The 17801-nt window shown below is 40.7% G+C and overlaps 2 protein-coding genes across 6 annotated transcripts in view; one reads left to right on the top strand and one right to left on the bottom strand.

The window, feature by feature from the left end:
- ELAPOR2 (endosome-lysosome associated apoptosis and autophagy regulator family member 2) overlaps nucleotides 1–17801 on the bottom strand; it is a 355914-nt gene that overhangs the window by 147411 nt on the left and 190702 nt on the right. The window lies entirely within an intron of this gene.
- DMTF1 (cyclin D binding myb like transcription factor 1) overlaps nucleotides 2118–17801 on the top strand; it is a 30802-nt gene continuing 15118 nt past the window's right edge. The window contains exons 1-9 of one of the 5 annotated variants that reach the window (XM_049814098.1): nucleotides 2122–2296; nucleotides 4890–6078; nucleotides 9269–9385; nucleotides 9896–10018; nucleotides 10976–11070; nucleotides 11832–11946; nucleotides 14986–15062; nucleotides 16535–16692; nucleotides 17520–17552. In XM_049814098.1, coding sequence (XP_049670055.1) covers nucleotides 9277–9385; nucleotides 9896–10018; nucleotides 10976–11070; nucleotides 11832–11946; nucleotides 14986–15062; nucleotides 16535–16692; nucleotides 17520–17552 — 710 coding nt within the window. In that variant the 5' untranslated portion in view covers nucleotides 2122–2296; nucleotides 4890–6078; nucleotides 9269–9276. Of the gene's footprint in view, nucleotides 2297–2889; nucleotides 6079–9245; nucleotides 9386–9895; nucleotides 10019–10975; nucleotides 11071–11831; nucleotides 11947–14985; nucleotides 15063–16534; nucleotides 16693–17519; nucleotides 17553–17801 lie in introns of those variants that run through there. The other 4 variants (XM_049814099.1, XM_049814097.1, XM_049814095.1 and 1 more) reach the window with 4 other exon arrangements.

Raw genomic sequence — 17801 nt, 5'->3', positions numbered from 1 at the left:
TGGGGGCATAGCCGGGGCAGCTGACCTGAACTAGCCAAGGAGCTATTCCATACCATGTGACATCCTGCCCAGTATATAAATGGGGAGCGGGCCGGGGGGTGGGCTCTGTTTTTTTTCGGTGGGGGAAGTGGCGGAGCGTCGGGTCCCGGGTGGTGAGCAGTTGCACTGTGCATCACTCTTTTTGTATACTTTTTTTCATTAGTGCCGTTGTTGTTGTTGTAATCTCTTTTGTGTTTGTCCCAGTAAACTGCCTTTATCTCAACCCTCGAGGTTCCAGTTTCTTTTCCTTTTCTCTCCTCCGTCTCCTCCCCATCCCACCGGAGGGGGGCGGAGGAGTAAACGAGCGGCTGCGTGGTCCTTTGTTACCGGCCGGGCTGAAACCACGACAATTGGCTACTACATGCAAGCACTTGGAGTCCACACGCACAAGCATAAGCAGTGATTGGTTACATCGGTACCGTCCATGCGCACAAACACAAGACATAATTGGTTAATTAAAGCATACAAGACTTGTCTCAGTCCAATTGGTCAAGATAAGCCCCTGAATTGAGGTTGTTTGTGCCAAGTTCCCTTTATGGTGGAATGTGCACCTGTGTTTTCCTAATTGGGATCTTTCTTCTTCTATCTTCTTATTTATTCTGTTCAAAGCCTTCTAAAGGTGCCTGGAACAGATTTGTGACTATGAGCTATTTTCAGGCCCAATAACTAAGTTCCATATAACTGAACCCTACACTGGGTGCTTAAACTTTTCCCTGGAAGTCAACTACTGGATGTGGAATTTGAGATCCCTGAGGTTTGGTGTCCAGAAAGACCAAGTGCACAGACAGCGGAGTTAAGTGTGCTTCAAACAAAACGGATGCTATAAATCCTGCTGTCAGCTCCTTATCCCAGCGACCTTCTCCTTGTCCCAGCCACGCATTTCATCTCCATTCTTTCACCACCATACAATTACGTGCAACGCCTCCTCCCTACCCTGCCTTGTCTCCCCATTACAATTCTGAGTCTTAGCCCCTCTGTCTCCATGTCCCAAATACAAGCCTTCATTTTACAGGTGCAAATGCCCGGGTTTTCTTCATGACTTTGTTTTAATCGAGAATAAGAGACAGCGAAACCAAGCTTTGCTACGCTCCCTTCCGCAGAAACTCCCTGGGAAGAGCCCCGCAGGGAGGACCCTGTTCTCCCCAGCATCTCGAAGCTGTAGCGTGCTCAGGGCAAACAGAGAGACGCAAAACCTTACGGGTAAGATGCATTTGCCTAACCGTAGCCACCTAGCCCCGTCTGAGCAATCCTAGACTAGAACAGGGCATCTCTCCTGCCTTGCCTCCCTCCAGTTGCTGCTTCAGAAGCTCACAGGGCTCCCCCGGTCGTGCTGACTACTCCCCGGCAGGCATCTTTGACGCTTTGGGGGTTTTAAGGTGTTAGAAGGCACCAGATGTTGAAGACAACTGAATCCTGCACCGCAAACAGGTTCGGGATCCCGACAGCCCGCGAGGACGGGTTGCAGAAAAGCTGTTTAGAGGCGACAGGGGCACATCGTAAATCCCCTGAGAAGGTCTGTGGGAGGACGTGGCCGGAGATCCACCGCCTGAGGGAAGCAGCCAAAATAGGACTTTGCTGTGGAAGCAAAATGAGGCTTTTACACATAAAACGGCGGGCAGGGGATCGGGCTCCCCGTCTTGCCCTGACCTACCCGGTTTGTCTGCGGGGGTGACTGGATTTTTGGCCAAGGGTCAGGGCGCCCTCAAGCACCCGCTCCATGAGGCGGCGAGCATCACAAGCCGCAGACTGCCGCCCGTTTACTCCCGTTTTTAAGGCTCATTCCTGACAATACGCCTTTTTTATTATTATTTTTTCCTCCTTTTTCCCCCGCTCCCCATCTCATCAGCCAGGAGGGAAACGAAGAGCGAGCCCTGAGGGAAGCGCGGACGCAGCGCACAGCCTTCCCCTCCGGGCCGGCCAGCGGGGCCCTTCCCGCCTCCCGCCGGCAGCCAGCGAGTACGGCCCGGGAAGGGGAGGGGGGGACGACGGCCGGACGGACGGCCGGACACCCGTGCGCTTTGTGGCGCCGCCGCCGCCGCGGCCCCCGCGCCGTGCGCTTTGTGGCGCCGCGGCGGGGCGGAAGCTGGCGGGCGGGCGGGCGGCGGGCCCTTCCGGCGGGCTCGCGGGTCTGCCTGCGCCTTGCCCCGCCGCTGCCTCCGCCTCCCCCCCTTCGCCGCTCGCTGCCGCTCGGCGCCTCCATCCTGGTACTTGGGAGTCTCCATCCTGGTTTCTCAAGTGCCCGGACCCAAAACAGGAAGTAAGTGCGCGGGGGCCTGCGGGCTGACGGGGCCGGCAGCGGGCCGGGCAGCGGCGGAGCGGCGCGGTAGCAGGCTGAGGGTGGGGGGGGGGGGGGAAGCGGGAGGAAGGGGGGGAGGCGGCCATCATCCGCCCCCACGCTTCTTCGGCCGCCGCCGGACCGCTGGCCGAGCCGGGCCGGGTTGGGCCGGCTAAGCGGAGCGGGCTCGCGGGCTCGGCCCGCGCCGCCGCCGGGCGCTGAGAGGACGGGAAAATGGCGGCGGCCCGGGACCAAATGGCGCTGGCGGCCGGGGGGCGGCGGGGGGCCGAGGCGGGCCCTGAGGCGCGGAGCCGCCGCCTTGGGGGCAGTGCCCGGGGGGGGGGGGGGGGGGCCGGGGCAGGGCCGCTGCTTCCCGCCGGCTCTCTCCTGCGGGCCGTGGCCCGTTGTTCCCCGCCTCCCCGGGGCGCTGCCGGGAGCGCTGCGCAAGGAGGAACGGTGGAACGGGGCCGGGGGGGGCGCGGCGGAATGGGGGAGAACTTGGAAATCGCCGAGCCTCGGTTCCCTCGGGAGGGCGGCCTGCGGGTTGGGTTTGGGTCGGGGGGGGGGGGGGGGGGGGTGCTTTTTTTGGTTTGTTTGTGTGCCGTTTCTGTTTTAAAGTGCTGTCCCCTTGCCTCGATGTCTGTAATAAAAGGCCGCCTGCACGAGCGCCTTTACATCTCCCGATTTCCCCTCGCTGGGTCTGCGGTTGGGGTTTCCTAAGCTTTTGGCTTTTATCTGTTCTGTTTCATCTTTTTTTTTTTTTTTTTTTTTTTTTTTTTCCAGCGAGAGTTGTGATTTGAGGTTGCTTGGGGCTTTATTTTTAAGTGGAGTCTGAAATGCGTAACTCTGCCAAGATCAGGGGATCTAAAAGCGGTACCAGGCTTTTCTGCACTAGAGTTATGCTCTCCGTTTTGCCAAAATAGAGGATTCTGGTCAGACAAGCCTTTTTTTCCTTCCCACCCCACCCCCCCTTTTTTTTCCAGGTCTCTCTATTCTTGGTTGTGCAATTGGGCACGGTGAAGCATGTTGCACTTTTACTAGCTATCTCTGTAGCTGACAGATAGTATTTGAATGTATTTATTCAGAGTTGCCATTGTTCAGCCCCACCTGGCCGTTGTAAGTTACGTGTTGAAGTAATCTAGAAAATGCTTTTTGTTTGCCAGCGCTGCTTTGGCCATAGATGTAAGTTGGCTTCTTGACAGCGTAGTTAAAATCCCTTTGCAAAACCAGGAGGTGGAGGCTTTGCAATGAGATGGGCACATCTCATTCAAATTCTCATTTCCATCAATCCATGGAATATGAATATAATATGAATACGAATATAATATGAATATCCACATGAATATAATAATGGCAACAGTTTCTTTCTTGTTTTTTGGACACTTACTGAAACTTTCTAGATGATGTTTTATGACTTACCAAAAAAAGATTGAACAGTAATTAAAACTCCATAAATAGAATGCCTAAAAATACCAATTTTTGTCTTAACCACTAAAAATTATAAAAGGTGGGTATATAAGAGGCAAAGACCTCCATGTGTCTGTACTGTATTTTACATATTCTAATAGTTCCTTATTTATGAGCGTTAATTCTGGGCTCGGAAAGCAACAGAGCCGTGGCTTTGCTTATCAGTCTTAGGCCTTGTACGGTTAGGATAACAATTTTTCATATTTTATTGCATGCTGAATTTCTGCCTGTTGTTTATAAAGGTGAAGAAGTTAACTGGAATGCTTAGAATGAAACTGTACTTACATGAAGGAAAAAGAATATTTGTTTTAGTAGATATCGTACTTGTCAAGATTTTTGTCCATAGTCATAACCTTGTGCCTGAGAGCCATTTTCTATTACTGAAAAAGAAACCTTGCAACTTTCTGTGTTTTTTCTTTTGAAAGAGCTACGACTTAGCTTTCCCCCTCCCCTGTGTGACATTTAAGCATGCTCAATGCTCTTTATTAAAATATCAATGGATAGGCTAGAACTCATGGAGTTCTGCCAAATTTGGATCAATGCAAATGAGAACAGTTTGTCCTATTGTGTCTCCCATATATTCCGTTTCTGTGATGGCCCACTTCTCTAAATACAACTGATGAGTGGAACGTAACTGTTCCTAAAGGACTGTAATCTAATGTTGTTACAGTTTAATAAATTTTTGTATGCCTTGAACTCAGGTCTTTGGGTCCTTCTGTTTGATATTTGTCCGGTTTCGTCCCCTCTTACATCCGTTGTTGCAGCTGTTAAAGACAGTTTCTCTGCGGTGGAATTTTAAATTTGAGTGGAACCCACTTGGTGTGGAGAAAAGTGGGTTTTTGTTGAATAATAGCATAAGAGAATTGGCACTAGCTGAATAGTAAAAACTCCTGATTATGTATTGGAAGTATTGACTTGGTATGGAATACACTAAACATTCACGCTTCCTTAAATATGAGGTATATGAGGTCCTCTAATGACTTTGTTTCCTTTGTGTTACTCCTGAATGAATGCCTTGAAATCCCAGTGCGTCCCATGTGATTGTTCCAGTTAAATGCCTCAGTAGTGGAAGCCTCCCTTAATAAACTTCAATTTTTGCTTCTTACAGGGTTTACTGAAATACACTTTTACATTTTGCTCAGTGCAGAGAACACAGCCTTTAATACAATTTCATGTAGAAATTTTAAAAGATTTACAACAGTCCGCAGAAGACTAGACATAACATTCAGTTAATGACTAGGCATAATGACAGAATTCTGTCTGCAAGGGTAAAAATACTATTTCTTAGAAGTGCTTAATTTTTACAGCCCACAGAATAATTGAGCCCATCTGCATGATGAGGATGATTAAGAATTACAGGAATTTTGTATAAAAATGTTCAGGGTTTTGGTAACGTGGTATAAAATGAGCTTTGTGGGGTTTTTGTACCTAAATCTGCTGCACGTTTCCCAAATAAATAAGAACTGCTGTATTATGTGGCATTAGTGGAAAATTTGTATTGGGATTCTATATTAAATGATTCTTGCAGGCGAAGTATTTTCCTATCTATTTGGTTGCATGTTGAAACTTGTTTAAAATTGTAATGCAACTCTTAAAAATGTGGGATTTGGTGAACACACCAGAAAATCTAACAAGCCCAAAAGTGCTTATTAAATTTACACTGATTTTTATGCTGCTATCTTAGAAATTTAAGATTATGCTGTCTTCGCTGCATTTCGTAATCCGCATCCACACTGTTAGTGTGTGTGCATCCAACAGTGTTCCCTTCCCCCACAAGCTGACACCCTCCTTCAGTATATAAAATATTAGTGGTAGATTGGTATTTCTATAAAGAATGTGTTTGAATCAAGGATTAAAGAAAAGTCTTGTGTCATGCATTTAAAATTAAAGCAAGCTTTTTGTTTTAAATAGAAAGCAGTGCATTTTCAAAAGTATACTTAGTGAAGTTAGGAAAAGAAGGTGATACTTCGGACGTGACGAGACTACTCATGTTGTAATTCTCACTAATTAAGGAACATTGGCTGTTGTCGTTAACTTTGTATGTAACTTTTTCAAGACCAGACTTGTACTGGATGTGCAGGTGTCTGTATTAAACAGAATTCGCATGGCACATCCTAAAAGACCTCTGCAGTGGTATGGCATTGTTTAGCCTGGCTTCGGCTGTCATCTCGTGATAAATCAAGGACATCGGGCGAGTACAGTGTCCCTGCAGCCAGTATCAAAGAAGCCTGCATCAGAGGGCGTTGTCTCCTGCAGCAGCACTGTGCTTTCTCCACTGAGCTCACCGTAAACTCCAGGTGGTCCCATCATATGTTGTACTGGATGTGTCTTCAGCATACGTGGTAGTTTCGTTGTTATTTAAGTGTAAAGCAGTGATTTTTATAAGATCTGGAGATTGTTTTCACACAGAAGAACCACTGCAGTTATTCGAAATTTTTTTTTTTTTTTTTTCCTCACCTTTGGGTCACTAATTCATGTCTTCGTGGGTTAGCACTCTTGTCCTGGTGTAAATGTATTTTGAAAGAACAAGTTTGTTTATTTCCTTCAGTTTTCTTGTATTTATTTAGTCTAGTGAATAAAAAATTATGTCCAAAATATGCATTTGACTTTGACTTGACTCCTCACGTTCTTTGCAGTCAGTTTTCAGTTGAGGTCCAAGGCCATATCCATTGAACTTGATGGGAATTTTTCCAGTCAAATCAAAGATTTGTCTCTTCCTAAGTTTTTATAAAGGCTTGGTTATTATTACTTTTACTCAGAAGACTTGAGATATGCTAAATCTCAAGTATCTGACGCAGAACATTATTGTTTTTTCCAGAGAGCCTGCACTTACTGTTGGGATAAACTGTTCTTGGGAGATTGGCAAAAAGTTATAAAACCCTGCTCAGGACAGGAGTTATACTGAGGAGTGCTGCTTAGGAAATCACAGTTCCTTCAACAATGTGTTTTGCATGTTTTTTGGTGCTTTGTAAGGAGTACCTGTGAGCTCCAGCGGACAACTGTAGATGTCTAACTTGATCAGAAGAATCAGGGCTGCTGTTAGGCATGGAGCCTCAGCTGTTGTCTGTTTAGAGTCCTGTTACAGCTCTGTATGGAAGTGACAGGGTAGCAGCTATTGATGGTGGTGTAGGTTCTTCCCCACCTTAGATGGAAATGCCAGGTTTGGATGCGTAGAACCTTTCCATGCTGTATTCTTTTCTCTTCTAGCATGGCAAACTGGCAAGGGAGAGAATGCAAACGGACAAACCTAATTACTCTCTGGTTTTCGTTTGGGAGCCTAATATAAACGTGGGTTTTGATTCTTAGCAAATCCTGAGTAACTGTTGAAAGAATGGCCCAGCTTTGCTATTTCTGTATTCAGTTTTCAGTATTCTTTCAATAAAAAGAAAGAATGGTCTTCTCCTGTGGATGGTGCTATAGTTTCCGTTGCTTCTAGATCAGCTTTAGGTGAAATACACGATTGACGTAATGTGTTTTATAAAAATAAATTTCATGTCTTTTAAGCATTTATAGTGGTGAGAAGAAAAATAGTGCTTTCAGCTGATTGTAGAAAAATAAGTGTTACTGCTATTTGTTAAAGTATAATTAAAGAAGAATCCTCTGTGGCATTTCATGTAACTTTGGGGATTTTTGCTACAGCATTCCCTGTAGTAAAAGTTGTTCAGAAAGTACATACGAACATGAAAAAGAAAAGCTATCTATTTCTTTTGGCCCTCCAGAATTATCCACTTTGTTCACTCCCGGAAAGTTAAATGAATAACTCAAAACTGAGTGGAAGAAGTTACAGTCGGCTTAACACTTTGGATTTCTTTCTTCATGTTTTAGAGTTAATGATGCCTCCTTTGGTTCTTAAAAATCAGTACTGTAGCCGTGCAGCAACATCACTTCTAGTAAAGGATAGGGCAGAAGCTGTAAAACTCAGAAGCAGATGAATCCCAAGGAAGGTACTGCCTCCTGCACTTGCATGTGGCAAGGAGCTGTTGCTGATGGTAGAGTGAAAGTAAATTTGAGAACCCTCTGATGTAAAATGTCAACGGTATCTGAAATTTTTGACATGTTCAGAAGGATAATATCACTTCATTCTAGGAATCAGTCACTACATGTGCTTAAAGATGTGCCAAATCTTCATCAAGCTTGAGAGGTGATAAGTAATTTTATTGAAAGACTGGCAGTAGTTTTATCCTTCCAAGAAAACACTGCTCTTGGGAATCTTCAATACCAAAGAACATGTTTTCTGATTAAAAATTAAATAATTTCCTGCTGAAGCAATATGATTAACATTATACATGGGATTTAAAATCCAGGTTGTAAATTCCACTTGCATATGGGTATCCCTGCGTGACACATGGAAACTTTGTAATGTATTTGCAATTGATTTTATTATTTTTTTTAAGCTGTAGTCAATGATTTTTTTAACAATGTAAGTTAAAATTGTTGATAACTGCATTTTGGCTTTAAAATAAAAGTTACAAGTAATTTTTTTTTCTTCTGTTGATATATGAGAAAACACATAAAAAAGACTGAGCACTTCAAGGAGAAATAGATGATACCTTCTTTTTACAAGCTCTGCCAAAGACTCACCAAACCCAGGTGCTCAAAACTGATGAGAACATTGCAAAGTTCCTGGATATTTTTGATGTGATTCCATTTAGCTTGTGCAGCAGAAAAGGTTATTTCTTCTTATTTGATGGATTAGAACTTTTTTTGTGGGGTTTTATTTTGTTTTGTTTCAAGATTAGTAATAGTGCTAGTTTACATTGAAATTCTTGCAAGCTTTGGGTTTCTTCTTGGTACTTTCATAGTGGAAATGAGATCATCAGAAGCACTTTGTTTTGCTCTAGTTCACAGACTTCAGTGTATACTGCTTCTCCTGATAACTTACTCACTGAGTAATTTTTTATACTGGTCATTGCTTGCACCCAGTTTTTCTGTTGCTCATGTTGTTTCAGTGCTAGAGAAAAAATACTAGCTTCACATTTAGTTACGTGCGTGGAAGGAGACTAAAACTTTGCAATTTAGTAATCTATAAGTAGTGCAGCTGTGAGTAGGATGACACTACAAAAATATTTCTCAGTCCTGGCTAGCTTTAGGTTATATAATAGTAATATTATTAAAAGAGCAGTGGAACAAATACTAGTGAAAGAAAAATAGCAGATGCGGAAAAGTAATAGCCTAGGTTTGTGTTTAAAAACACAAACAAAATAGCGGTAGGTTGCAAATGCTCCTGAATAGGGAGTTTAGGTACTATTTTTAATGGGAAAAGTATCTTTGAAACTACCTGATGTTACCCTGTGCGATATAGAAATGCGCAGGAAAAGTAAAGGCAGGTGAATGTCTTAAACCATGGAATTGTTCATGTGAAAGAACAGACGGATACCCATCATTCTCTATGGGAGTTTGTGCTGGTTGTTTGAGATAAAGGAAGCAGCACTATGGTCAAAGTGGCAGTCTGACTGAAGAAAAGTAATCTGTATATTGCTCTTTCAGGTTTGAGTATGAGCACAGTTGAAGAAGAGTCTGACACAGTGACAGTAGAAACCGTGAACTCTGTGACACTGACTCAGGACACTGAAGGGAACCTTATACTTCATTGCCCTCAAAATGGTATAGAATTGTATTGCACAGGTGTTTTTTTTCTTCTTTTTTTCATTGATCCAACCATCATACCCTGCCCCCCGATTCTGTGAGCTGCTTGGATTCAGCCTACTGTGCTGCAATTTGTTCTGTTTCAGTTTAAAGAAGGATTAAATGTCAAACTAGGTGTAAATCACAAATTTTTTTATGTATGTCCCCAACAAGGATATAGCTGTTCTGATTTATTTCAGTGGAAATGGGTTCTTAGAACCAAGCATGTACCCAAATTTCTGTAGACTTAGGGGGTTGGTTTGTGTGTAATGGGCTGTGGATGGAATTTACAAAGAAAATCTCACAGAAAATGGGTGTTGAAGGCGGCATGTGAACTGTTATTGCCCATAACTTAGACCAAGTTCCTGGGCAGTAGTAAAGCACCAAACCAACCTATCACATTTGCCTCTCCCTTTTGCTTTGGTCCACTTTGTTAACAGAGCTCCACTTCATTGGTAGAAAGTAACCTGTGTATGTTTTTGTTGTTAGAAGCTGATGAAGTAGATTCTGAAGACAGCAGTGAACCTCCTCCGCACAAGAGGCTTTGCTTATCAGAGGATGATCAAAGCCTTGATGATTCCACTCCATGCATTTCTGTTGTTGCAGTTCCAAGTAAGTTAAGTTTATGTACTCTTGTAGCAAATGTTTCTGTTGGTAAAGGTTAAAAGTGGACTCTGGATCACAGTAGAATATTTTGCATGTTTTCTTTTCAAATTTTATTAATATTCTTGGGGATCATCTTTACTTCTCAGAGCCTTGGATGGTTTTGCAGCAATTGTTATCTATACAGTACTGGCAAAATAAACCTGCCTTACACATAGAGGACTGCAGGCACAGGTGCATTGAATAAGTTGAAGGATAAGTGAATGAACAACGAACTCTCCTCTTGCAAAGAGCAATTAGGTTTTTCTAATGATTAAACAGTACATTTAGTATTGCCATGTTTGTAATACTGAGATGTATGGCCTTTTTAAGGTAGAGATTGTTGTACAAAAGGTAGGCTGCGTGCTGAATTAGTTTTAAGGGAGTTGATTGAGTATTAGATAGTTCAGTATAATCTCCCAAAGGGAGGCAAAACTAGATCTAGGAAGTTAAAATACCAATTTACAATACCTAGAGTAGCTGTTTATTTCATGGAATTTAGTAGAAACTCCTTAGAAGTAAACACATTATCATGTTGAAGTTGAAGGAAAACTGGGGAAAAAGAATACAGCCAAAAGATTTGAACATTGTACTTTAGTAATTGGATAATACTGAAGATAGGGCTGGAAAGGAAGCATTAATACAGTGCCAAATGTTTGCACCAGATCAAACACTTTTTATTTATTTGTTTCACATGAGGTCTTAGTTACAGTCAAGTGTAAAACTGAAGGTTTCAAAACCCCTATTTAAATTTTATGAAGAGGAACAGTCAATAATCATTTTGATGATTTTTACTCTGTCAACAAGTAAATACCAAATAAGGCCTCTTTAAAATTTTCAGTGCAAAGGTAACAATTTATAAAACCTGTAGCCTGCATAAAAAATGTTACAGGGGTAAGGTATACAATTAACTTGTACATTCTGAAGTTTCAGAAAATGATCAGAGCTTTGAGGTGACCATGACTGCTACCACTGAGGTAGCTGAAGATGAGATTAATGAAGGAACTGTTACTCAGATTCAGGTACAGTAAAACTTCAAATTTGACCTTTTTGATGTACTTTTTTTTAATTGAAATGAAAAAGGAAACAAATAGCGGAAGGGGCTTATTAAATTAATAAGATTATTTTTAGCATTAAACTAATGTATTTGAGCACAGATCTTGTTTGTAAAGTGTTGTTCTGTAGAAGTGCAATTGAATCATTTTATATATGAAAGAGATTATTTGTAGCGTAACTTACTGCCCAAAGAGCAATACAGTAAACAGTAATAGATGTAACCCCCCCACTGATAATTACTTGCTCTGTGGTGATCTGCATAGAAGACAAGTTTATCTGTTATTTCTGTCATTCTTTGATTATGAAGTCAGCTTTATAACAGGCCTAAATACGCTCTGTCTTGTCACCAGTCCTAACAGTTACATACAGTTTTCCTTGTGGGTGTACCATGTTTAAAAGGTCTCAGTTGGAGATGCTGGACATAGTCGTCTTTCCACCAAAGCCAGTGAGACTCTTCATATTCACTCTACATTAAGCAGGATGAGGAATGTTATCTAATTAATTCTCATATCACGTATATGTTAAGATGCTAAATCTTACTCGGGTGTTTTAAGAAAGGTGAATATACTTTTAATGCCATATCTAAAAAGTGTCACTTTCTGAGCAGTCAGCAAGGTAACTAGATGTGCTGGTTTCATTTTCCTTCAAGTTATGCCTCCGTGTTAAATGCAAGGTGCTAGAAAGAACTGAAGATCTTACTGGATGATTTCATATTGGTCTTTTCAAGATTCTTCAGAATGAACAGCTGGATGAAATCTCCCCAATGGGCAATGAAGAAGTGTCAGCTGTTAGTCAAGCCTGGTTCACAACTAAAGAGGATAAGGATTCTCTAACAAATAAAGGTAGGATATTTCAAATGCAATTCTCCCATACTGTAAAAAGGTGTAAGCTATTCCAAATGTTTCAGAACGTTTTGCAGGTTGCATGAAGCAATCTCTGGTCTGGCTTTTTTAGTGAAGATATTTGAGAAGACTGATTCTAAAAAAGCTGAGAGATCTAATGCATTAAGTCTTCACTGGCCCTCTTACACTTTGTATGCAAGAAGAAAAGTTGGAACTCCAGATAAACTTGGAGAGGAAGAGGGGCCATGCTTGCAGTGGTGACAGTGATTCTAGTGGCTGTGGTAGAGAACTGCTGTAGATAATGTGTGTCAGCACAGATGGGGCAGACAGTTGCGTTTGCTCTGTTTGCACTTCTGCCTGGTTAGGAAATGGGAAGCTGCAGTCAGAGGGGGGTACACCAGGAAAAAAATTAATCTGTGCTTGGGTTAATACATCTTCCTCCAAGCAGGACTTACTGGTCTGGCTACTATGTTGTGATTCATCTTAAACAGTTTCTGGAATGGAGTTGCTTCAGAAGTAGAGAGATCATGCAGACCAGGATCTACTGAAATAATCACCGCTACTCCTAAAACTACCAATCCATTGGCATTCCTCCTTTTCAAAATGTATCTGCGTAATCATGTAGTAGCTGCTGAACTTTAGAGCTTTATTTCCACACCCTCCCCAGGGAAGTGCCTTTCTAAACCTAGAGAAACAACTTAGCATCAAATGAAGACATGTTGTCTCTCCAGTTTCCTCAGTCGCTCTACTGTTTTTCTTACCCTGACTTTACGTCTTTCTAGGGAAAAAAAAAATTAAATCTTTTTCAGTCAGTCCAGAGCAACTCCCTTTTACTAGAGAACTTTAGGAAAAAAAGTAATGGTTTTCTTTCACAGAAGCAAATGATCTCTTACCCAGTGAGTTCTACTCCAGAGAGCTGAGTATACTGCTGAGTCAGTGAAGAAATGTGGGTGAGGCATGTAGAACCTGGGTGTTGGATACGGAAAATTGAGAGAAAGGGAGCTGAGCAACTATGTCAATGACCACTCGGTGATCCCAACTGTGCACTAACAGTTGCTTCTAACAGCCAGTAATTTCTCCCCATTTTCTCTGTCCTTATTATTTATTAGATTTATAGGGCTTCAAAGCTCTTCAGTATTCAGTCCAATGAGTGGGGCAGGAATGGGATAGCAAAGAGATCCCTTTGCATCACAACACTGAAGGTAGCTGGGTAGAAACAGTGAGAAATCATGTTGCTACAGTTCTGTGCTCTAGGGTGAGAGGAAGCACAGAGGTTATGATCTTTTCAGTAGCCAGTTAAAGGACTTGGGTTGGGAGCAGCACATTCTCAGCTGTGACTGGAGGAGTATGTACTGGTGATTTGGCAGAGAGACAAATGACTGTTTTCATGTGACTTAGTGGCCTCATGTTTGACGTGTGTCTTGTTAAATATATTAGAAACTTACTGCATTGGTAGCTGTCTCACAGGCCTATCAACTGAGCATATATCACAAGTGGCATTTACAGTTGTGAATGAATGAGGGCACTAAATCTGGTGATTCTAATTAAGTGATTAATAATTTGAGGAATATCTTTCCAGTGAAATATGCCAAGAAAAATATTTGAGAATCCATACTAGCTGAACTTTTCTTGGGGTCTCCATGTTTTGTTACAGAGATCAGCTGTGGAGGAATAACTATATGCATCTCCTTTTACAGTAGCTAAGAATTTGATATGTGTTGCCTGACAGTCTCCACCTGATAATGCTTTCTTTCATGACCTGTGGGCAGGTTATAATAATCTTGGCACTGAATATGCAAACATGAGAAGTGCAAAATATACTTCCTTTCCTAAAATAGTTGGGTATTAAAGGTTATTGCCAGTAAAGAGTAGCAGTGTCCCTTTAAGTCAGTTCAGATGCTTGGATAGAGGTGTGAATCACAGCTACAGTAGTAGATTGTTGGTATGTCTGTAGCTTTGGAAGAAGAGATTGAAGCCATCAGGCACAAGGGAAGAGTTTTCTCTCATCAGTTCCAATGGAGTTAGTAATAATGCCTGTACTTTTCATTATAATTGGATTTGAGTAAACAGTCTCTTTGGTGTGTTCTGCCTCAGCTCTGGTAATTAGCAGGCTGAGAAGGAAGTACCCTGATTTTTCTGAGCAGAGATGGGCAGATAGCCAGCACACACCAGTATGTAAAGTGGGTCACCAGCATAATCTTAATTATAAGCAATTGTTAATAATAAGTATGGTATGAGCATGAGGGGAAAAAAGAGGAATATATATATATAAAAATTTAGGGTAGGAACGTTTTAATGTTTTATTGATAGACCTCAGGTTTGAAATTTCTGAATAAAGTTGATTGGGTTTGCTTTCTGGCATTGTAGTTACTAAGGGCATAGAGGGAGACAAAACATAATGTTTGTTTCTATTGGTTTACCACTTTTATTTGGGAGTAAAACACTCGCCATCAGTCTTGACTGTGGCCACTGGGCATTATTCTCAATGCAAAAGAAGGAGAGAGATAGGGACCAGCTTGTCAAAACAGACTAGGTAGAGATTTACCTCTGTGAAAAGCATTCTCAGTAGGTAGCACTACTCACATGTTGGGAAGTGATAAGGCATATAAGAGAACCCCACGTTGTTGCCAATTCCTCAAGTAGTATTATGAGTCACATTTTAAGTCCCAGCTTCTGGAATCATTTGCGTGCGTGGAAATTTCAGCTGTCAGTTTAAAGACAGAAATTTTCTACTTATGGCTGAAGAGATAGCCTGAAGGTGTGGCTTGACAGCACATACAGAATTCATGTTCTGTTTTGAAGAAATGCACGTTTTTGAAAGAGGGGTCTGACACATTATTTAAACATTAGTAGACGGTTACTAGGTATTGTTTATCAGTTCTGAAATAACATCTGTTTAAAATTAATTCTAGTTAAAGTAGCTAAAATTACTCTTTTCTTTGTTCATTGCAGTAGTGAGGGTTGTGTTTTCTGATATTTCTGTTCTTATTGTTTTGCTGACTTTCACTTCAGTAATTAGTTTGTCATTTCTATTTTCAGGCCATAAGTGGAAGCAAGGGATGTGGTCAAAGGAAGAAATTGACATTTTGATGAGTAACATTGAGCGTTATTTAAAGGTATGTGTTGGAGTATGTTATCTGCTAGTTGGCGTGGTGATGCAGCTCCTGCTAGAAACCAACTTTCTTTAGTACTTCCCAGAATAGGCAATAAGTGATTTTGATCAGTTTGTAGTAGAAATGGTCATTACTCATTTGAAATACATGAGAAAATTGCATCCATACACAGGATTTAAGACTACTGAACGTAACATTGCTTTTAATTTGCATACTGAATATAACCCATTTTAAAATTTCATGTCGGGATGTTCAATTGGCTTAATCTCTTTCTCTGAATATGCATCACTCATGAAACCTTTGATGAAGGTGGACGAAAAAAATGGCACTAGGAGTAGAGATAATTTTCCTTACAAAGCATTGAATACAACTTCCAGACTTCTTTGATGCCATATCTGTGTTTGTTTACTATGCTGACAGGATGCCTGTATCTGCTTTCTTCCCCTTAATATATCGGTGTCAGAGTTCAGTGTAAAAATAGACATGCAGTTAACATGCTGAGAGTGATAATTGCCCATAAGTCATATTTGTGGTAGGCTTACGGCTGAGAATTTTTGAACTGAGCCCTTACAGCTGAGAATATATAGCCTGGGTACTACAGGTTCAGAATCCTTCATTTGTGGATCAAAAAAAGCCCTCAATTTAGTCTTCATTGGTATAAAAATCCTTGTTATTAGTTGTAGAAAGTGTGCCTGCCCACATGTGTATTAGGATGTCTGCCACAAAATCATTCATAGGCAATATTATTTTTTAAATCTAGAGAAGCTTTTTTAAGCTAAATAACTTTTTTGAGTTACTGATAACTCGTTGGATTCATTATTTTCCCATTTATCTGCTTTCTTGTACTGCTTCGAATAATTGAAATAGAGTGATTTTTAGTTTAAGCTGAAGTTAAACTAAAACTTTCCTTTTATACTTAACTAGTGGTTTTTTATTGAATTTACTTTGAGTTTCCATCAGAACAAGAAGAGTAGTTTAATTGAAAAAAAAATGCTTTCAGATAAGTAATATCTAAAATTATGTAATAAATTGATATAGCACTGTTTGACAACTTTCCCTTGTATGACCCCAGGCTAATTCCACTACAGTGTATTTTCCATGATGTTCTAAATGACAGGTCAATTTTTGATCTTAAATATACATTTGGACAGATTTATTTTTTTTTTAATGTGGATGAAAGTTAGAGCTTCCATGTCTACCTAGACTCTGGTGTAAAAAAAACAAAACAAAAAAAAAAAAACCAAACCACCAACAAAAAACCCCCCTAGTGTTTGTTCAAGGGTTTGTATTTGAAGTAGCTAATTCATAAGTACTCAGTTTAACTTTTGGACGGTAGTATTTGAGATACATAGAAAGTTGCATAATAGTGTGCTAGGCTTTAGTTCTTAAATGTTCTGCTTCTTGATTTCTAGGAGACTTTATCTAAGGTGTTTTGTTTGTGGTTGGTTTTGTTTTTTTTAAATGCTTTCTTCTAGGCCCGTGGAATAAAAGATGCCACTGAAATTATATTTGAAATGTCAAAAGATGAAAGAAAAGATTTCTACAGGACAATAGCTTGGGGTCTGAATCGGCCTCTCTTTGCTGTCTATAGAAGAGTTCTTCGCATGTATGATGACAGAAACCATGTTGGAAAGTATGAAAACCTCTAATGCTGCATGGTTTTATTGGTATGAGTAGGGTCATATATTTAATGTTTGACATGTTATATGTGAGACAGAAGGTTCTAGCCAAACAGACCTAGCTTTTGCTAATCATAAGTCACATCTGCTGATTCTCGTAGAACAACCTTGACAATTGTTGTGTTAAGTTGATGGTATCCACAACTTAAAAACCACAAACAAACAAACAAAAATGAAAACAATGGTGCAGAGAATTCTGATATGATTAGAAGACTGACACAAGCATGGATCTGCTGAGGAGTTCTTTCTTTCTGGAACTGTGACTTCGAGCTAATTGATCTTCATCCCTGTGCCCCTAGTTTGCCCATCTGTAAAGCAGTGGGTATGGCGCCATCCAGAAGTGCTGAAAAGGATGTTAGATTTTAAAGGTAGTTGAAAATTAAAAATACCATCTCAATGCTGATTATTTTATTTTTTTTTTAATGGAAAGTCAGCCTTATGGTGGTTGTGAACTGAGACAGGAAGGAAAAAAATAGCTGGTTTTTTAGATGAATACACAAAATTTTAATTCTGTTCTTAGTAGCAAGATGACCAAGAATGAGGAATTTTGCTGGAAAATGAGAGGAATGTTAGACCAGATAACCTTAGAAATGCACTAATGTGGAAAATTACATTTGTTCTTCACGTTCTTTTGAAGCATTCAGTCAGATTGGTTCTTAGAGCTGAAATTCCTTAATCTCTTGTTGTAACTAAATGTGTACTGTGTGGTTAGTGAAACAAAAATATTTATGCTGTATGCTTTCTGTTTAAAATAATGTCTTTTTATTTACCTGCTGCTTAGGTATACTCCTGAGGAAATTGAAAAGCTTAAAGAGTAAGTCTTATTATTAACAAGGTCATGCTACCTTGTTTATATTTAGTAGCTTGAGTAGTTTTAACAGGTTTTGCTATATGAAATCACTGAAAAGTTACAATCATATTTGACTGCTCCAACTCTATCAGAAAATAGTGGTCACTAAATTAATCTGAAGAGAATTGAACTACATTCGAATTTCTTTTTTAATATATTTTCTAATGTGTATTCAGGACATAAGCAATATGCAACAAAGTTCTAAAGCAAGCC

The sequence above is a fragment of the Accipiter gentilis genome, chromosome 11, assembly GCF_929443795.1.
Source record: "Accipiter gentilis chromosome 11, bAccGen1.1, whole genome shotgun sequence".
In the NCBI taxonomy this organism is placed as follows: Eukaryota; Metazoa; Chordata; class Aves; order Accipitriformes; family Accipitridae; genus Astur; species Astur gentilis.
Note: the sequence above shows the minus strand (reverse complement) of the source record. Positions and strands in the feature narration are given on the sequence as shown.